Source organism: Ochotona curzoniae, unplaced genomic scaffold (assembly GCF_017591425.1).
Source record: "Ochotona curzoniae isolate NIBS_2020 unplaced genomic scaffold, NIBS_Ocur_1.0 scaffold_1852, whole genome shotgun sequence".
In the NCBI taxonomy this organism is placed as follows: domain Eukaryota; kingdom Metazoa; phylum Chordata; class Mammalia; order Lagomorpha; family Ochotonidae; genus Ochotona; species Ochotona curzoniae.
In genome coordinates, this window is record NW_024467087.1 from 31,332,111 (window position 1) to 31,353,369 (window position 21,259).

A 21,259-nucleotide genomic window follows, 5' to 3' on the forward strand; every position below is an offset into this window, starting at 1 on the left:
GTTCCCACGAGCAAAGGCCGAAGCTGCTATAACATCATGGATCCTGCCACTGCCCTCCATGCTCCGCATTATTTCTGCTTGCCTGAACACTGAGTTTGCCCCCAGAGTGCCACGCCTCCCAGCCAAAGTGCTATGCTCAAGCCAGAAATGAAGACCCTTCTCTATCCTTTACTGCTCCAAGCCCTGTAACAAGCCCTGTAACAAGCCCTTACATAGCCTCCAAAATGTGCCTTGCATCTGTTCACCCTCTACCCTGCCTCATGGCTACCTCCTGTACCAAACCACCACCATTTCTCCTTCTCCTCACGCCCACCATCATTGTTCCACCCATTAGCCAGAGATATTATCTGCAAAAACAAATCATACAGTCGCTTCTCAGAGTCATAGGAATAACTGGCCACAAACCCCTGAGAGACAATTCTCTCTTCATCTTTACTGGCAACCTTTCTCCCCTGACTGCCATACTAGTTTCTTTCAGTTACCCAAAACATATTTCACCCTGCCACAGTACCTTTGCACATGCTAATTCCTGGTATGCTCTTATCCTCTATTCTCGAAATAGCTAGCTCCTTCTAAAGTTTTAATGGTCTCAGCTTAAATGTCACTGGTATATGAAGGGCCACAGTTCTTTCATTAAAGCAGATTCCTGCACCCATCACCTCCTCCCTACCAAACACACTACACTAATTTATTTCCTCACAGCACTTCTTACATCTTGCACAGCCAGTTACCCTACTGACAGAATTATCTACTTGCCCATCATCTATGCTGGGCACCAAGGACACCAGAGAAATGATGCAGTCCCTACCCTCAAGGAGTTCACAAGCCACTGCAGTGAAGGGAGGAGGGGTACTGGATGGGCAAAATGTCAAGGGTAGGAAGAGGTGTCAGCATGATCAAGTATCCAGTGAGGCCTGTGGGGGAAACAGAGAGATGAGAAAGCTGGTGGCAGCCAGTCCAAAAAGAACACTTTCAGCTTCCCCATGTGCTGCCTTCTCCTCTGTGTCCACTCAACATGGCCACTTCTCCCATCCGCGTGCAGGCTTCCCTGGCGCGCAAGGTGCTCCTGGACAGACGCCCATTGCAGAAGCCATCCAGGCTCCTCCGGGACCCTTAGGGCTCCCAGGCATTGATGGCATCCCCGGCCTCAGCGGTGACCCTGGAACCCAAGGCCCTGTGGGCCTGCAAGGTGAGCAGGTGCTCAGGGAGAGGGGGTTTGAAAAGGCCTTGGCTACGCGTAGCTTGGAGCCCTGGCTCGAAAGTGCAGGGAGGCAGGGGGAGTGGTGTGCTCTAGCATTTCCTCTGCTCCTTCAGGAAGTTCCCAAGTTTCTTGCCGGGGAGGGGAAGGGCTCAGAGCACAGGGCCGCAGCTGCCTGTGTGAGCACAGCATGGCCCCAGCTGCAGACAGCTTGTCCAGTTCTGTGAAGTGTCACTGAGACCGAGGAGGTGTGGGGGTGGATACTGCGAACAACAAGGCCATGAAGCAAGCTCAGGGCTGGGGGACAGTAATCTTGACTTTTTTTTTTTTTAAGGCTTTATGTATTTGAGAGAGAGAGAAAATGAGCTTTCTAGCTGCTGGTTCACTCCTCAAATGGCTGTAATGGCTAAGGCTAGGCCAGGCCAAAATCAGGAACTCAAAACTTCAGGGCCCAAGCACTTGGGACATGCTTTGACATTTTCCCAGGCACATGAGCAGGGAGCCTGGATGGGAAGTGGAGCAGCTGGGACTTGAATCTGTGTTGTCACAGGGGAAGACTTAACCTGCTGTAGCTCAAGGCCAGCCCCCATCTTCATGTTTGATATGGGACACTAGTCCTTGCCCTGCACAACCCCTGGCATGGCTGGGAGGACTAGAGGAAGGGAGGTGGCAGTAGGCATGCAGGAACTCAGAAGCGCTCAGTGGAGAGTGCTGGCACGGGGTAGAGAAGCAACTGTGATTTATGAACTAGCCCAGGCTACCTTGGACCCTGCTGCAAGCCCATAGCCAGGGCACCCTCTCGTGGCGAAGTTTGGACATAACAATGCACTTCTTCCCCACTCCTCCCCTACTGGGGGCCGGGGAGGGGAATGGGGGAGGGAGGGGAGACTCAGTACCTCATACTACCATTACCATGGGCTTTGTCTTCTGCAGGCTCTAAAGGTTTGCCCGGCATCCCTGGCAAGGACGGCTCCAGTGGGATCCCCGGCCCACCTGGGGCTCTCGGCGATCCTGGCCTCCCTGGACTGCAAGGCCCCGCAGGATTTGAAGGTCTGGTGAAGAAACACCTCGGAGGCAGTGGGCTTCAGTGAGGGTTTGAGGCTCAGGAATATGGTAGAAACTCAAATCTGAGACTTGGCAAAGCACTGTGAGGCCCACGAGCTGGACTCTTGTTCACTCCCTCCCTCACTGCATGCTGAGCCTCAGAAAGGACCGCCCTGCCATGTTCCAGAAGGCCCTCCTCTGAGGACAGAGAAGAGCCCTTGTCTGTTCCCGCCCGGCACCTCCTCCTTCCACCAGGTGATGCTGACATGGATGGATGTGGAGTTTGAGGGATAATAATAGTTAAGATAAGGCACAAGGGTCCCCTATCGCTGCCACTCTACTGCAGCATATGCGAGAGAAGGTGAATCACTTGTGCTGAGGGTGGGGAAATCATGCAGTTAGCCATGTGTGCCCCATGCAAGCAAGAACAGAACGCCCTGATAATGCTAATTCTGCTTTTGAAAAAAAAAAAAAAACCTGTTTAGAATTGTATTTTGAATAGCACAGAGCCATTGAGAGACAGATCTACCATCCCACTAGTTGGCAACTTGCAGATGCCCATGCAACCAGGTGTTGGGGTGACACCTAAGCCACCAGCCAGAAACCCAGGCAGGGACCCACTGCTTATTGCCTCCTGGGGTGTATGTGAGCAGGAAGCTGAAATCAGGAGAGGAACCGGGACTCAAACCCACACACTCCAATACGGGGACACAATCGTCACAAACAGAACCTTAAGCACTATGTCGAATGTCCATCCTCTAATTTTACTTTTAGTTTGTTTTGTTCTTCTGAATTAAAAGTTTTATTCACTCAACCTTCCATGTTATAAATATTTTAAATGATCTACATACTGGCAGAGGCAGTCATCTGAGAACTATTTAGCAGCACTCATCTTCCACAAGCGCTTTAGTCAATGAACTCTTCAAAAAAAACAGGGATGGTGTTACACAGCTGGAGTACAAAACACACAAATAGGAACTTAACATGCAATGGACTTTAGGCCTTTGCGCAGCTGCTTATATATTCCCGTGAGGGCCCACAGGACTGGCTCAGAGAAGCATCACTCTGGAGCCCTCTGTCCTACTCAAAACACAAGGCCAGCCAGGTGGCTGGGGGAGGGCAGTGGGGCAATGGGGCAATGGGACAGCAGATTTGGATAGATGGAGACTCTGTGAACAGAAACACTGGAGTTGGAATTCTGGCTCCACCAGCAGCTCTGCCAGTGGAAGCTTTGTGCCTCGGTGTGTTTCCCTATAGACTGGATGACAACTGCGGTGTGTCGGGGTAGGATCCAGGGACGTAGGGCATGTATAGACCAGGCCTTGCATGCTGCATGGCCCAGTGCAAGCAGCTGAGGGCAGCACTGAGCTCACCTCTTACCTTCTCTCACCCTCAGGAGCTCCAGGGAAGCAAGGCCCCCTCGGGAGACCTGGAGTGCCAGGCCAGAGTGTGAGAGTGGGCTACACGTTGGTGAAACACAGCCAGTCAGAGCAAGTGCCCCCATGCCCTGTCGGGATGAGCCAGCTGTGGGTGGGTTACAGCTTGCTGTTCGTGGAGGGGCAGGAGAAAGCCCACAACCAGGATCTGGGTAGGTATCCACTGGCAGCCAGCCTCTTCTCCCCCGCCTCCCATCTCCATCAAGGATCCACAGCAACCTGCACTGTCTTGCCCAAGCTCTTGGGGGGGGGGGGGCTGTTATGGAGTTAAGCAGGTCTGCCTTCAAATCCTGACTCTGCCCCTTGCTAGTGGTGCCCCTTGGGCAAGTTATCCAACCTCTCCAAGCTTCCACTTCCTCCTCCATGGAAAAAGGCAAACTGGTGACAGTGACACAGGGTGGTGTAAGGAGTTACATGAGCCACAAGATGGAAAAATGCTTCGAGAGTAACATCTGGCCTCGAAGCCTCCAGTAAATGTCAACAATCAGCAGTGGGCAGGACATTCCCTCTCTGCAGGTGCACTAAGCTCCTCAACACCCCCTCAGCCTTGGAACTGCTGCTTTTCCAGTGCAGATTCACAGGGAGTGCTGATTCGGTTTTCAGAAGTATGTAGTTCATATGTCATACAGGAGGCCTTCACAATGTTCATGGAAAATGGCATTCAAGGTTTCTGTTGGCACCATTTTTAATCCACTCATTCCCACCCCCCAAGACACATTTTCCATGGACTTTGTGAAAGTTTCTTCATGAGATGTGCTGAGCAGACTTCACTGTGTGTTCCACACCACAGAAGAGCCAGGGAGGGCAGTGTGTGTTCCAGAGGCTAGGCCAATCCCCGTGGCCCTGCCTTTCACCCAGACCTCACCAGGCCCTGCCCACTACCTTTCTTCCAGGCTTTGCTGGCTCCTGCCTGCCCCGCTTCAGCACCATGCCCTTTATTTACTGCAACATCAATGAAGTATGCCACTATGCCAGGCGCAACGATAAATCCTACTGGCTCTCCACCACCGCTCCCATCCCCATGATGCCAGTTGGCCAGTCCCAGATCCCACAGTACATCAGCCGCTGCTCGGTGTGTGAGGCACCTTCACAAGCCATCGCAGTGCACAGCCAGGATACCACCATCCCGCAGTGCCCCCTGGGCTGGCGCAGCCTCTGGATTGGCTATTCCTTTCTCATGGTAAGACCCTGCAGTGACTCCCACAGGGACCACCAGATGGCAGGAAGTTCTGGGCTGGCCCTTGCCTCTGATTCACAACCATCACTTGGTCTGACATAGCTGAAGCTCAGGGAGGCCAGCCAGCTAACATGACAGGTAGTCAGGAGGGTGAGAGTTGGGCAGCAGTTTGTACTCAGTGAACCCCAGGCGGTGGTTCTCCTCCCTCTGTGCCTACTGTACCTGTAGTACACTCAAAGGAAGGAGGAAACTCTGGTGGCATGGTGGAGAGAAAGCTATTCCCATGCATGCATGTGCAGGACCAGAACCACTCTTGCTGCTAAGGCAAGGCATGGCCTTTCTCTCTTGTCTTCTATCCCTGCTCCTCATTCCTTGTGGCCACTTCCATCTTCCTCTGCAAGGCACAGATAAAGGCACGCCAGATTTATGGGTCACTAAGGTCACTACCTCTCTGTTTTGGTGGCAAGGCAGTGGCCATCCATTCCGTGAATCCTGTAAGGCCAAGGAAGCACTGAAGTCTACCCTATGACACTCTGTGTTCACCTGGGGATGCTTCAGCCAACCATAGATCGGGTGGAGGGCCCAGACCCCCTCCCAGGGAAAACCAGATCACCTTCACTGATTTGCCAGGGGCAAGCTGGTGAGAGCGAGTCTGGCAAGAATCAATGTAGGCACAGCCTCCCACAGATCACAGGCGGACCTACCTGGGGTAAGGTGCTGCCTTGTTCTACTGTCTTGGCACGCTGGACAGTTTGTCCCAAAGTATAAGGTTCACCTCCCTTGTTATACTGTTGTGTCCACTAGCCAGATCAGAAAGGAGAAATCCATGAGTGCAACCACCGGGCCAGTACTGTATCTCAGGTGCTTGCTCATTGGTGAGCTCTTCACCCTTATTCAGAATCTCTTTACTCTCACTTTACATGGAGACTTCAAACACATGAGACTATCTTTGCCGGCAAATGTATAAGGGCAAGCATTTGGACTCCCTAGAGAAGCCTCTTGAAATAGCAAGGCACACCTAAAAAACAAGATCCAAGGAGAGAAAACAATTCACAGGAGGCCCAGGAATCACACACACGCTGCATGCCGGGGCATGGGCCTTCCACATCATCACTCTTAAGGAAAATGCCAAGGCAAGTTGGAGTCAAAATACACAGTGGCTGCTGCTGCTTTAGTGAAGCACGGAAAGGCAGTGTGCTGATATAGAGCTTTCTGCATGAGGACCCCAATGACAAAAACTGGGAAAGGTCATGTGAGAATTCACTTGCCTACTCTTCTTCTCCCAAATTTCCACACAGTAGGGGATCCCTCAGGGCCCAAGTTGAGCATCTGACCCCAGTCTGTTTGCTAATCCAGGTGCATATTGGGCTTCGTCCCCAACTCCTATGGTCAACAAGATACCCCAGCTAAGCAAACAGGAGAGGAGTGGGGAATGAGGAGACAGGACCACTGTCTGGCATATAGTGACTCTAGACAGTGACTCCTCATGAGGGGCAGAGTGAGTGCTAAGGGAGCAGTCTCCACATGACCTCAGGGCCAAATACAACCAGACCCATTTTTACAGTAACACACACTGTACCAGGGGACTTCGAAAGGACAGTGGGAAAAGGAAAGAAATAGATGAATTTGTTCAGGTGCAAAAGCGTTTGAAATGCATATGCATTCAAGGTATCTTCAGAGTTGGTGGAAAATGCATATTGAGGAAAAGCTGTATGGATTTCCAAATTTGCACGAAAATAAACTTATCTTTTAATAATTCCTCCCCCACCCCGCCCATGAGCATTTTTTATGTACTCTTGTATGTCTTTCTAAAGGATGTGACACAAAAAGTTTAAGTCATTTTCATAAGGGTAACTTCAGAGTAAGGGCTGTGGCTGGCTATGCTGGATAAGAGGAATGGTTTATTTTATTATTTTTAAAAATATTTATTTATTCAGAGTTAGACCTTTTGTCCACTGTTCACTCCTCAGATGGCTGCAACAGCCAGCACTGGGCCAGCTCAAAGCCATAAGTTTCATTAGGGTCTCCTGCGTAGAGACAGCATCTCAGACACCTGGGCCATCTTGTGTTGCTTCCCATGGCACATTAGCAAGGAGCTGGATAGGAAGTGGAAAAGCCAGGACTTGAACCAATGCCCATCTGGGATGCTGGTGATGCCCAATCTCCAAGCCACAATGCCAACTCCAAAGGGCTTGGCTCAACCAGTTTGTGAAATACTGTGCACTTAGCCACCTTAGAGTACAGTAGAAGAAGGGCTTGGAGAATGTTCCAAAAGCCTATTGCATTGTCCTTAATTCAACCCTTTTCAGATGCACTTGTAGGTGGAGCAAGCTAAGATATTTGTAACTCAAGGAGTCAGCAGTAATCTGGGAAAACACTGGTTGAGATGTAATCCTTAGCTACATGTCATGCATTCAAGGGGCAACAGGGAGCTTGAGGGGGTGGAGGGCATTCCCTGAAAAGAGGATGGGCAAGCCCTACCTGCTCCACAGAGCTTTTGTCCTGCTGGCTGGAAGCTGGGGATCCCCAACACAGGACCAATGCTTAGGAGCAGGCATCCTGACCCTCCCACACAGCATCTCATGCAACCACCTTGTCTGTTTCAGCACACTGCCGCAGGTGCCGAGGGTGGAGGACAGTCCCTGGTCTCGCCTGGATCCTGCCTTGAGGACTTTCGGGCCACTCCCTTCATCGAATGCAGTGGAGCTCGAGGCACTTGCCACTACTTTGCCAACAAGTACAGTTTTTGGCTGAGCACAGTGGAGGAGAGGCAGCAGTTCAGAGAGGAGCCTGTGTCTGAGACACTGAAGGCAGGGCAACTACATACCCGAGTCAGCCGCTGCCAGGTGTGTATGAAAAGTCTATAGGGAATCACCTGCCACTCCACCCTGTGTGCTCCCCTTCCCCTCACAACAGTCACCTCACACACCTGGCCAGCCTGAAGAAGGGCTGCCCAGGTCCTTTTGCCAATCTGACCAGTTGTCCATAGGAGTCTCATTTGGGTTGGACTACTGGACACACATTAGCTCAACCCTCATGTCCAATAGATAAGTCTGTTATGTGGCTCTCTTGTCCTATTTCAGTCACCCTGGTGCTACCACTGAATTTGGATGTTTGTGTGACTTTCCATGGCTACCTCAGAAAGATTTGCTGGGCCACCCCTTTCTTAGACAGCTGGCTTTCCTCACTATCTTGATCAGAAAGCTCTTCACCATCATGACTGACTCATTCCTTTCCGGAGAGAGGTCACCTCACATAATTTGCCTTCAACCAGAATCCAGTGTTCCCAGAGTAAAAAAAAATATACATATATTCTCTGGCTGAACATTTTTAGATGGCTCGAGTCTGCATAGGACAAGCCCTCATTATTCAGAAATCCAAGAGCGGAACAAGATGCTGGTTCGAGGCCTGAAAAGCAGCTTTGCCTCCTTCAGAGTGAGGAAGGTTTGGCATCCTATTGCTTGGGCAGCCCTGAAGGCTAGCAGTAGAAAGGGGCTCACTAATGTCATATGGTCCTAGACTTCCTCCTGCCTGGTTCCCTGCTCAGTCAGAGACAGAGAACTCGGCCTGGTTGAAAGTAGAATAAAGGATGCAGCAAATGTGGCCAAGCCAATAAAATGAAATGAGAACCACAGCCCTTTCTCCTGAGCTGAGGGTAGAAGGGAGTGCGGGTAAGGAGGTGTCGATTTTGCTTTTGACTCCAGGAACCAAAAACAAACAAAAAAAGTAACTCTCAGTTTTTTAGAAGTCATTGTTTACTCCAAATGTCATCCAGATGTGTGCAGTGTGACAAACTGAAAGCGCAGTGTGTTGGTGCCTTTGCATTCTGAGGCTGTTAGAGACGTTCCAGAAAAATGGTCATCCAACCGTTCTTTCCCAGGTAGCCTATGAAATGATTTTAATGTGTTTTTAAAAAGCTTGTAAAAAAATCTAACACATCCCTCTCCTTAGCAGTTAGCACACCTAACATGAGGCCGAGTTAACTATAAAGTGTTTTGTATTCTGTTTGGGGGAATTTGTTTTAGCCATTTTTCTTTCATTGTCAGTTTCCCAGAATCCTCTTAGGTATGTTGACATGAGGCAATTCCTTCCAGGTGATTGTGTTTCCTTAAGTATTATGTAAACTGTGCCAATACAGATGAAGCATAATCAGTGTAATCTGAATTACTGTTACTTTCACCTCTGGAGTAATAAGCATGGTGTCAGCTTTGTATAGCAAATAAAATGAATGAATGAAATCTGAACATGCACTCTTGAGATTTTTCAATGACAACTTTTCTACCATTCAATGCACCACAATTCATACCCTTCCCCCAGCCTTAAATGAGTCCACATTACTGAAACTCTACAACAAAATATTGAGGCAGGGAAAAAAAAAAAAAAAAAAAAAAAAAAACCTCAGAAGATGATCCAAAGGTGGCTAATGTGGCTGGAAAGAGTTTTAAATTGGCGAAAAAAAAGCCTTGATTCAAGATAAGCCCACAGCTGTGTTCATCCCAGCCCCAAATGATAAGAGTTTAGGTGTTTCGATCATTCTGTAGTATCAGGATCATTTACAGATAAAAGTAGAGAAATGGTACAGCTGTTATATCTCATCTGTGCATGCACACGCACATGTGTTTGTGTGTGTATGAATGTTTTAGAGATGTATAAAATAGATCCTCTGGAAGAATAAAGACGAAATGAATAACCTTGGGAGTGCTCAGGGAAAGGAACTGGAGGGAAAGACCTTTTACTGAATAATATTTTTGATCTTTTGAATTCTGAACCACCAGAAGGTATTACTTACTGGACACAAAGAAAAACACAGGCTCTGAGGCAACAAGTGACTGAGTTTACTGCCACCTTCCAAACCTCAGCTGGCGGCTTTTCACAGGACTTTGATAAGGATGAGGGTAAAATGCAGACAAGAGGGGAAGGAACAGAAAACTGGGAAGATCTCACTGGGATTTGAGCTGAATTCTCCCAGGAGAGTGGTGAGCAAGGCATATTTGATGGATACCTGCTTTAAAACTTAACATGCTGTTAATCCCCAAATGATTTGGAATGGTGTTTCAGGCACCAATTAAATGTCACCACATGAATGATTTTTTTTTTTCTAAACACTGCTGCCAACCAAAACAGAGAATAATTAAAATACAACTTACTTTCAATGTCTTGAAAAATAAAAATCAACGTTTTAAGTCCATGATTGGCAGACTATATCCTGCTGGGCAAATCTAGCTCTCCACCTGTTTTTGTAAACAAACTCTTTCTGGATTCCAGCCATGCTCGTTTGCATGCATACATCCGTAGCTGCTTTTGCACTTCTAATGCATACCCGAACAGTTGTGACAGAGGCCATGTGGCATGTAAAGCCCCAAACATTTACTCTTTGTCCTTTTAACAGAAAGATTGTGCTGACCCCTGATTTAAGTGACCTGGATCCATTTAAGGACATGGTGATGGCTGACACAATTATCAGTAAAGATGGGGAGAGTGACCCATCAAATAGTAAGGCTCCCCTATATAGGAAAGACATCAGGAAAGGCATGTTATGATGTAGTGTCCTTGATAATTGTTTTGATGTAAATTATAATTAAACTACAGAGTCAAATAACTTAATGAGAACTTTTCAATCCCTGATTTACTTGCTTTATTATTTGACCAGAAGAACAGATTGCTTCTTAGTATTTAGCTCCAAAGAGGTTACACCTGAAAGGGTGAAGAAGCACAGAGTAACCAGCTGACATCTGGAAGGAAGCTGAGAGCTGCTGTCCACCTCCCAGATGTCCATCTCCTCATTGCTGCCGCTGCACACTCACTCTAGCCATGGAACACCAGCTGGGAAGCAACGGACTCCTCATCTTCCCTGTTTCTGGGCGCCATGACTGCTCTTTCATTTGTTTGTTTTGCCTTTTGTCTGAGACTTGGCAGTTGGCTCAGTCATGATTGCTGCGGAGTTTGTATGCTGTTGGCATATCAGGCACTTGCTGACTAGAAAAGTTTTATGTAATAAGTTCATGTTACTATGGTGCCAGATGGAAGACAGACCTCCAAGTTGAGTTCCCACTACTCTATACACTCAGAATCTCAAAATCTTCCTCCAGGTCAAACTCCTCCAGTTGTTCAGTAGAGTCAATGAATTCTATTGGAATACAAGAATGAGAAAGAAAGCTTGACTCTTGGGGTTAAAGTGGTGAATCAATACATTACTCTGCAGTTAAGACAACACACTTTCTTTATATACAATCTTATTATTATTATGTTGCATTATGTGACACATTTCATAGGCTCTGGTATTCCCCTAACCCCTCCCCGTGCTCTCCCCCCATGGTGGATTCCTCCACCTTTTTGTAGTATTACAGTTCAAATTAAGCCAAGATTCTTTCTTTGTAAACATACGCCAAGCATAGAGTCCAGCATCTTATTGTCCAGATAAATTCAACAGTTTCTGGGGGAGAACATCTCTAGTCTGAAGGTAGAGCTGGCAGAATATCATCCCGATCAATTAGAAGCCCCAGCACAACATCAGCAACAATTTCTAGCATTATGGAATTAATTGACATGGTATTGAGTAATCAATATGGTAAAACAATGCAAGTTCTTAACCACATCCTGTGACTACTTCATTGACACTTCAATTTTTGTTTGTACACAGAACCAGCTGCTATATATGTTAAAGTGGCTATAGGGTACTATTCAGCTGGCTCGCGTCTGTTTTCATTTTAGTATTTAGCAGTTTATTGTGTTGATGCATAATTTTGCTGAACTTGGCAGGTTTTAGGATAGTCTAAACTGGCTTATAAATCTAACAAGGCATTTGTCAACGGTTGAGATGCTAGAACCATTTCAGCGTGGCATGGCCTCGTGGCTAAAGACTACACATTTTTAAATCACTCTGCTGAAGAAAAGCTTGTCAGGAGGAAATGTAATTAGGACCATTGCCAAGTATAGAAATTCTTTATAAAGACTCAAAGTAATCAGACTCATTACATGGCCTAATCACAATGATGGGGCCAAGACTCTATAAACCTTTGGAGATGCCTTTTGAATCATTCATGGTTTCCGAATTATGAGCCGGCCCAAGGCCTTGAGAAAACAATTTTGGTCATATTGATTTTTGTTCTGTTATTGTTCTTTCAAATTGGTGATTATCAGCTCATTAGAAGATCAAAATAATCAAAACCACCATTCCTTGATCAATTCAGCTCAGCAGAAACTCAACATTCCACAGAAAATATGAGCTACATTGCCTCTCAGCCTTTTGCTTAAGATCGAGCATAGAAAAGTATCAGCTACAATTTCTCCCACCTCAGATAACAGTTGTTCCACACAGGAACAGCTTACCTGCCCCAGTTGTTGTCACTTCTGGTTTGGCTGGAGGCACAAAGGGAGGCCAGTGTGATGGATGTTTCTGAACCAATTCAAACATCCTTAAATTCTCCTTTAGGATTTCCTGGGGGAGACACAGAAACAGCTGGGCATACCACAAAGCCACTTCATTTCCATCCAGTTCACAATCTATGACCCCCACCCCTAAGACAGTGGTACACTGATCGACAGAACACAAGTCTAGCAAATACACCCAGCCTCTGATTGACCCATCCATTTTCACTTCTAGTTACTGTTGCCCAGGGAAGAAAGACATTGGAGGGAGTACCTGATTGAGGCCAGTACTCATTGCCCATCATTAGCCATGAGGCTCAGGTCCTATGCCAGTTATACTAGTCCAGCTCAATTTCGGGGTGAGATTTCCTGAAGTATTCACTCCAAAAAAAGTCAGCTAATTAAATTAAATCTGCCCCCAGCAAGTACTGGTACCTGTTGGCATGGGATTGATTATAATTCACAACATACAGCACATGTGACCATTTAAATGGCATAGTCTGATCAGAAGTGTGATATTAATACAGTGTTGCTACACTCTGGCATGTTCAGTATTGTCTTTAGAAAATAATTCGCCTTATGGGAATTGTTACATGGGGTTTCAGGTTAGATTAGGGACATTAGTATTAATTATGTGTTCACTTCTGAAGGGGGGGAAAAAAACTCAAAAACTTCCTTACACTTAACAGAGGCTCTGGGTCCCCATCTCTCCAATCCTTTTGTTACGCACACAGGAGAGCTTGGCATCTCCTGCCACCCCTTCAGTAGACTCTAATCCATCCCCTATCACCGCCCCTTGTTCTTTTCATAAGTAAGTATTTTGCCATGTCTTGTATCCATTGGGGATGTATCAGAGGTTGCACATGATGGAGGCAAATACAAAGTCTGCTGAGCCAGAGGAATAACTCCCTTTTACACAAGGCCCCAAAAAAGCAGGAATCACTTTACATGGACTTTTGCAAAATGTGTTTCCTTTGAGTGACAGATAACATCCCTGGATTTTTAATCAGTGAGACAGGCAAGCCCTCTAAACCATGGTGGAATATGTTAAATGGTTACTGGACACACTAGACAAATAGAAAAAGACTTCAGTTTCTTTAACCATGGGAGTGGTGTAGTCCAGAGAGCTTAGAGTAAGCAATATAAAATTGGTGTTTTTAAGGTCAAAATGGCAGAACATTGCCTGAATATTTCATGATTCCTGGGCTTACTGAAATGAAGTTTCATTGCTAACATCACATCTAGCATACTAAGTGTATCCCAACACAAAGTGTGTTTTTCTTGTTTTCCCAAGGTTACACACCATTTCCCACATCTGACAATTTCTTTGTTGCCTTATTTTCTTTCTTTTGCAGTACAAACATATCAGACTAAGTTTATGTTACTGTGAAAAATAGCCTTGAAAAGGAAGCATCCTGAGTCACTTTAAATTGTTCAGGACTAAGAAAACCATACATCTTTACCTTCTGAACAAGGCTACACCAGTTATCAAAGTCTTTTTCTTCTTTGCAGAAAAATCCCTTGAGGGTGGGGGAGAGAAGTAAAAGAACACAACTTAGAATTGCCCTTTGCAATATGGAGCTGTAGGCTCAGAATCACCATTTGGGCCACTTTCTTCCCATTTGTCTTCCCAGCAATCTGGGAAGAAGATTGGCCAGGCTCCTCTCACCTAGACCATTGCCTCAGCCGGACACACGCATCTGCGCACTCACACTCTTACTGTTGTTCTCACTCTCTTACTCAGTCACACATGTTTGCTATCTGTCCCCCTCTTTATGTGGACCTTCCCACTCAAGCTGTGAGGTCTTCGAATTTGTAGACCAGTCTCCAAAGCATGAGGCTAATCCCAATAAATTCAGTGTATGCCAACACACACCTGTAAAGAATAGTCAATTCAACTAACAAACACAAGTCAGATAGCATTTGCAGATGGAACTGTACTGGAAATGTGGCCTTGACCTTTCAGGTTATTAGAGTGGGCTATCAGCATAGACAGCAACACCAGCTGTCAGTCCCAGTGTTCTGAGAGCTGGAGTCAATGGGAAGAGAGGATGCAGACAGACCTCAGCTTCCCCCGAACTTCACAGGCAGAGGGTCCCTGTCACTGCATATAGGCATCAGTTAGTCATCTTGCAGGAAACCTGCAACTTCCTGGGCTATGTCTACTGAGGAATGGACACAGTCCCCCCAGGGCTTCTTACCCCCTGTCCTGTACCTCTCTAGCTATAACCCACCTTAGTAGGGAACAATTTGAAGAGGGAAACGAGAAAAAGTTAACACTTTGGGCAGGCATTGGGGCACGAGGATACCATGTTGCAGTGCCTGGGATTGAGTCATACCTCCATTTCTGGTCCACCTTCCTGCTCATGTACAACGTGGGTGGCAGCAAAGGATGGCTCAGGTGCTTCATGTTCCTGACACCCACGTGGGAGACCTGGATAGAGTTCCTGGTTCCTGGCTTTGGCCTGGCCCAGTCCCAGCTATTGCAGGCATTTGGGGAGTAAAGTAGTGGATGGAAAATCTCTCTCTCTCTCTCTACACACACACACACACACACACTGACTCACTCACTCACTCACTCTTTCTTTGTGTGCATGTGTATGTATATATGTGTATGTTGATACTTTCCACGTAAATAAAAGCAAGTTTTTTTTTACATAGAAAAGATGAAATGCTAAGAATAATTATAGAATACTTATAGTGTACTAGTCCTGTGCTAAGTACTTTAAACATAATGTGCTCCATGTAATTGTGATAGAGGCACCATTGGTTTCCTCATGTGGTAAATGCAGAAACTAAGCCTCACAAGGGTCAAGTGACTCCATAGCTACAGCTCAGAAGTGGCAGAGTCTAGATTCCCACTTGAGTAGATTGGCTCCAGGGCCTAGTCCTTTCTCCCTGCCATGCCACCACATACTATACCACCTCTTACAGGCCTGATGCTCACAGATTCTTGCCATACTCCTTAGCAATTGAGCTAACTCCCAGGGAGTCAATCTGCAATGGAATTGTGCCATATCCCTGACCCACCCAACATTCAAATACCCACCAATGCCACAGAAGGATCCAGGTTCAAAATATTCATTCGCTGGGGGGACTGCAGGCAATGGAAAGTCTGGTCATCAACTGTTCCATTCTCCTCAGTATCAACAAACGTCTGGGTTGTGTGAGGGTCCAAGAAGATGAGCTCATTGCCTGATTGGAAAGAGAGAGGCTTAACCTTTGAAGAACCACTGGCCCTTGCTCCACTGCTGTCCTTGCAAGCAGGCCCTCTGGTCCTTCCCAACCCTCCCTTGGTGACAATGTGAATGGGATGACAGAAAGCCTGGGGCCAAAGTGAGCATGCTTGAAAGAAGACACTTGCACTCAAGTCTAATCACTCAGTGAGAACACTTGTGCCAGCATTTACATTGCTTCAATGTCCAAGTCCAAAAACGGAAAAGTGACAGGTTTGAGCATGAGAGACCACAGATGACATGGCAGGCTCTGTGAGCAGCAGTAGCCAAGAGCAGGTGGGAGGTAGAGTCACTGGGCCGTGAGCCCAGGTGCTATTCTGTCCCATGTGACACTGGAAAGCATCTTGATCTAGAATCAGCAGTTCCCAGACTTACACTCACAGGGTGCCTCTGGTCAGGGAAGAAGCCTTGGTTTCTAAAAGAAATGCTCTCCAGATCAGCTGAGGATGCTAATTCTGCCATGGCTGAGATACCCATGAGCTGACCTCTGGTCTTCAATAGCTAACACATTCACAGCTGCTAGCACGTTAGTAAATGCCTGTCAGAAAGCACTGCCTTTGCCTCGTTAACACCATAGGACTCAGCAGGAAAACTCACTCTGAGAGAGTTGATTTTGTACAGGAGAGAAAAGCAATGCTTTACTGAATTACATCTCCTGGCCCCAAAATGTGCCTGGAGGAGTTGTTGTAGCCAGCATTTCTATATTGACCTGATAGTGTAAGGGATGAGAGTCCATGCAGTACCTAGCAGCCACATGCTGAGGAAGCCAAAGTATCTAACTGGGAATGCTGATCTCATTGTCCTGGCTTGAAAAGCATCTGGGCCTTTTGTGTCCTCAACTGTGGTCAGGTGACCAAAGTGAGATCTACTGGCATCAGGAGAATGGCATGGGGGGATGTCCCCCAAACTCTCCTTAGAATGGTACTGAGGATTGTGTTGGCTGCATTTATGTACTTCTGTTTGCAAAGAATGTGCTTCTTCTAGCTGATGGAACGTTTTTAAATTTATCATAAACCAAGAACAAAACACTTCATTCACTCTTGCGATTTTCTTACTTATAAGCTGGGGTGAATGAGCCCATTTTAGTTACCACCCAGAGTATCATAAAACCTGGAAGATTCTAACTCTGTCAAATGCTTATAACCAATACACATACAAGGTGGCTAGTGGGAGCTGCTCCTTTAGATCAAGAGTATTTCCCTGTAAACAAATGCTGAACAGTATATGGAAAGCAAGGTGAACCTACATGGGTGTGTTGGTGAAATAGGTGTAGGGACTGTGTGTGTGTGTGTTTAGCAGCCTTATTGCTGGAGTGCTTACAAGAAGAAGAAAAAAAAATAGAAGAAGGCAAGAGGGACTGTGGGGACTAGGCCAACGTGTCAGATGAGACCCAGGGAGAAGGCGCAGGCTACCCAACCACCTGCAGGGACAGGGTTAACAAGATGGATCTTGAGGTAGCAATCTATCCCCAGTTGCAGCAGGCAGAATGTGATGGCCTAAGTCTCCCCGCGACCACTGTCTGCCACATCTAGAGCCTCCCCTGCCTTTCCGCCAGGCAGGAGGTTCCCAGGGAAGCCATGGAATGTAGCAAGTACAGAAAACCAAGTTGGAAGTAAATCCCGGCTTTACTTCTTTCTAGCTGAGTGACCTGGAGGAAATCAGCTCTCTTAATCTGAGTTTTGCTATGTGTCAAATGAAAACAATGATCTGCACCTCACCTGGGAGAGGAGGAGAGGGATAGAACTAACTATGCAGAGCTCCAGGCACAAGGCAGGTGCTTGGAAGATGGCAACTCTCAGCCCTTCCCGTCCTTCGGACAGTCTGCAAACGGGGCCACCCAACCCGTTCATACAGTAAAGGGATGGGTCACAACATGGCAGCGGGAAGGCCTTGGGAGCTACACATTTGCACAAAGGGTTTATAAGCTTGAATGAGAAGATGGGCACTACGTGAACTTCTGCCTTGGGCTATTAAAGAATGAAGGGTTGCCCTATACCTCTTTAATGAGGAATCACATACCACGAAAGTCTCCCTGGCCCAGAAAATGGGGCTATTCAAGCTTGGTAATTCTCACCTGGCATCTCAGGAAAGGGAAGCCAGTGTGCTCAGGACCCACACACACCATTCACCGAGAAACCTCCAGAAATATTTTCCAGTGCCATGCCTTTGAGATAGATCTCTCTTAAGTGGGATTAGTGTCCTTAGAAGCCACAGGGAGCCACCTCTCCTTTTCTACCAAATGGGGGTATGGTGAGACGGTACCATCTACGAGCTAGCAAGTAGGTCCTTACCAGAATGGAATCTGCCAGTGCCTTGAACTTGGAATTCCCAGTCTCCAGATCTGGGAGAATCCATTTCTGTTGTTTCCACACCATTCAATCCATGGCACTCTGCTAAAGCAGCCTGAACAGACTTGGGCAAGCACAAACAACAGGAACTGTATGTGTGCAATATTTTCTTTGACAAGAACCTAGAATCTTAGGGAGTGAGGACATCTAAACTTATGTAACTGCAAACACTGTATTTTGTACTTAGTAAAAACAAAAGCCACCATAGGCTCCTTGTTCAATTCAGCTGCGGTTCTCATGGTTGACCAATAGATGGCAGCATTAGCAAGCACAGGCAGTTATACAAAAATTCTGTTTTTCAGGAAGAAGCAGCCAAAGAGATGTGGGGGTGAGGCAGGGTGGAACTACCTTCTCCTTTATTCAGATTTGGTGCCTGGCTCTTTGCTGAATGCTTTACTGTGAGATGACTTGACAGCGAGTTGGTGGGTGTAAGCCATATTTTACAGAGCAGGGACCCGAGACTGAACGGACTTCACGGCCTTTTCTTGCACTTCACACAGCTGGCAAGAAGGAGGCTAGCATACTAGTCCAGAGATGTCTGTTTCCAACCCCTCTCACCTCCAGGAATCTCCAGGAGATGGGTTGGAGAGGCTGACTAAGGCCATCTACACAGTGCTCCACACATCCCCTCCAACCAGACTCTCCTAACCACTCCAGCTCTCCTTTGCCTGTGGACACACCTAAGCTTGTAACTTCCTGGAGGCCCTGTCTCAGTGCAGCCTGCCCCTGTCCCAGGTGTCCTGACTGCACCACTCCTCTAACCCACACTCTTCAGTACTAACCAGCTATCTGGGCCCTTGGTCCTCAAAGCAGGGATTCTGTGGTCTGTGGACACCACCCAGTTTGTAATGTAGACTCCCAGACCTTAAGTCAGACCAACTGAATCTGTATCTTGGTAGGCCTTCAAGGTGCTGTGTGTACAGTGGAGTTTGGGAAGCATTGGGCTATTTCAATGTATGTCAAGGGCCTTGAATGCTGGCTTTCCAGAGGCCCTGACCTGCATGATAGCATCAGGCTGTTAGGCATCACAGTAGAAAATGAGTGGTTTTACAGCATGGCTCCTGATATGGAGAAAGGGGTAATTCTACCTTTGCCTCCTCTACGATCACCCTGTCATGGCTGCAAACAATGAGCCTACATGCCCAACTCTGCGGGCCAGGCAAGTCAGAGGGCAGTTCCTGGCCTGGCTGTCTGAACCCTGATAACAGCAAGGTCAGCAAAGACAAGGCATTGAAACGTCACTGCCCTGGGCCTCCCAGGCAGGAAAGGGATGCGCTAGATGAAGCTGTGACCTTGGGACCACCCAGGCAGAAAGCAGGGGCAACTATCTGCTGGAGAGGCAAGGAACCAGAGGCTCTCAAAGGGGGGCTGCAGCCTGTCAGGCACGTTACTCCTCACAGATCAGGCCAGCGACAGGAGCAGCAGACCGGATGCCACCGTGGCAGTCCTGGGCCAGACAGCAGCCCACTCATTGAAGTCACCTGGTCTCCCAGGCCAACTTTGTCCCCGCACCCTCCCCTGGCCCATGGTGACTTACTTGTGTGAGTCCTCCTTTCTTACCTAAGAATCCTATGAAATAATAGGCGTTATTTGGTTTTCCTCCTAATGCCCCTAAAGACTGTGGCATCTTAAAACACTCCTGGAGGGAAAGAGAATGCAAGATTCTCAACTCACTTGTGGACTGCTGCTCACGGATCTCTGTGCAGGCATGGCGGGATGATGGGCGGGCGGCAGTGGGCTCGGGGGAAGGGGCAACTTACTTTGAATGCGTCAACATAGACAGGATTGATTTGGTTTATGCCCAGCCGGAGGGGCACAATGAGTAGCAGGGGTTTCCAGGCTGGGCAGCAGGCAGATGTGCCCTTACTCTGGTCCGAAGCAGCCAGAGACTCAGGGGACCTTTCACCAGGGGTGCCAGCGCTCAAGGGAAGGACACAGCACATTTTTTCTAGAAAGAAGAGATAAAATAGAGTTGGGTGAATAAAGGTAACCTGCCTTGAGAACTGCTGCACAAAAGTACAATGAAGGTGGGTGTGAGGTGGAGGGGGGTAAACTCAGATAGCACTCCTTGCCTGCAAGGCCCTCCCCAGTGCCCTGCTGGCTGCAACCTCCCACAGGCCACACCTCCCGTCTCAGGCTCAGCACCATGAGCACTGCACACTTGCTTAGCTCTCAACAGGTGTTCTGGCTTGTTGAAGAACATCTCACTTCTCAGCTAGTCTACAAGGGCCTTTGAGACAGGGGCTAGGTCTCTAGGTCTCCCTATCCCCCATGGAAGGCAGCACAAACCTGGACAAAGGTGGATCTTCACACAGAAGACCTACTGGTGGTTTAATGAATGATAAGCACTTTGAATTTCCTGCAAGCAAGGGGTCCAGTACTTCACTGAGGGGCAGCAACTACGCACTAATGGGCCTTCTCCACTTCACAGAAAGCCCACAGAAAAGCAGCAGAGCCCTGTGCTTTCCTAAGCTCCTGTACCTTGGAGGGGGTGCCAGGGAGACGATGAAACCTCAAAATTTTGAATGGTAAGGGAGGAACCCACCACCAAAACCCCTACCCCAACCTCCCCAACAGGGAAGATAAGTAGGTTGGGCACTCACTGATATCTTCAATGACCACTGTATTATCCATTGAAACATAAACAGCCAAGGAATTCCATTCATCAAATAAAGCGAGTTTTCTGCAAAGCAATATATGATGAAGTTACAACCGGGGAAGATGGGGAAGTGGGCAGGAGGTAGTTGTCAGGCACAAGTTCTGCCCAAAGTCACTGAACGCCAAGCCACAGAGAAGCTGGCATTCAGGTCAGCACTGGCTCCTGGAACAGACCTCTGCAACAGACCTCTGGGGACAGGGCACATCCAGGGACAGTGAGAATGCTAGTCACTGTACCTGAACTGCAAAAAAAAGAAGGCTACCTCACAAAACGAAGGACTCCTGGTAGGCAAAAGAAGCAAAGTTAGCCATGCAGCTGCTCTCAGAGTCACGGGGGACTTGGTTTGTGTGTGTGTTTGTTTGCTTTCTGAACTACATGACATTCTTACTATGTTTTTGGAACAAGAAAATAGTCATTGAAATACACATCTGTTGGTGAGCATAGATAATACAGAGAATGAGCCCCAGGGAAACCCAGAGAGAGAGGAGACTTCAAAACCTTCAGGCAAAAATAGTTACAAGATAATTTGGGAACAAAAACAAAAAACAAGAAATCCATGCATTTGGGAGAGTTCGTCAGCAAGTTCATAAAAGGGCAAATTGTGCAACAATTACGTATGGATTGCAAAAATAGTTTTGCCCCAAAAGAAACTTATCTTTTTACTTCTATCTTTCTTGACCTTTTGGAAGTACACTGGGTGCAGGGAGGAGGAGAGAAAAAGAGAGAGATGATCTCTCCTACCCCACCCCCACCACCATGAACAGCCTTCAAGGAGACTTCTGTCACAGACTGA

General features: G+C 47.4%; 2 protein-coding genes across 8 annotated transcripts in view; one reads left to right on the forward strand and one right to left on the reverse strand.

Annotated features, from left to right (window-relative positions):
- The window catches only part of COL4A6 (collagen type IV alpha 6 chain), a 96,319-nt gene extending 88,532 nt beyond the window's left edge, over positions 1–7,787 (forward strand). The window contains exons 39-43 of the mRNA XM_041000082.1: positions 1,043–1,189; positions 2,132–2,248; positions 3,639–3,830; positions 4,572–4,858; positions 7,462–7,787. Of these exons, the coding sequence (XP_040856016.1) occupies positions 1,043–1,189; positions 2,132–2,248; positions 3,639–3,830; positions 4,572–4,858; positions 7,462–7,722 (1,004 nt within the window). The 3' untranslated portion in view covers positions 7,723–7,787. The remainder of the gene's footprint in view (positions 1–1,042; positions 1,190–2,131; positions 2,249–3,638; positions 3,831–4,571; positions 4,859–7,461) is intronic.
- Positions 7,788–10,475: 2,688 nt separating this feature from the next.
- ATG4A (autophagy related 4A cysteine peptidase) overlaps positions 10,476–21,259 on the reverse strand; it is a 67,052-nt gene continuing 56,268 nt past the window's right edge. For 4 of the 7 annotated variants that reach the window (XM_041000096.1, XM_041000097.1, XM_041000099.1 and 1 more), the window contains 7 exons: positions 20,411–20,490; positions 19,568–19,755; positions 19,368–19,446; positions 15,273–15,418; positions 13,687–13,743; positions 12,185–12,293; positions 10,476–10,831 (listed from right to left, as the gene is read on the reverse strand). In XM_041000096.1, the coding sequence (XP_040856030.1) occupies positions 10,734–10,831; positions 12,185–12,293; positions 13,687–13,743; positions 15,273–15,418; positions 19,368–19,446; positions 19,568–19,755; positions 20,411–20,490 (757 nt within the window). In that variant the 3' untranslated portion in view covers positions 10,476–10,733. Of the gene's footprint in view, positions 10,983–12,184; positions 12,294–13,686; positions 13,744–15,272; positions 15,419–19,367; positions 19,447–19,567; positions 19,756–20,410; positions 20,491–21,259 lie in introns of all 7 variants that reach the window. The other 3 variants (XM_041000098.1, XM_041000092.1, XM_041000095.1) reach the window with 2 other exon arrangements.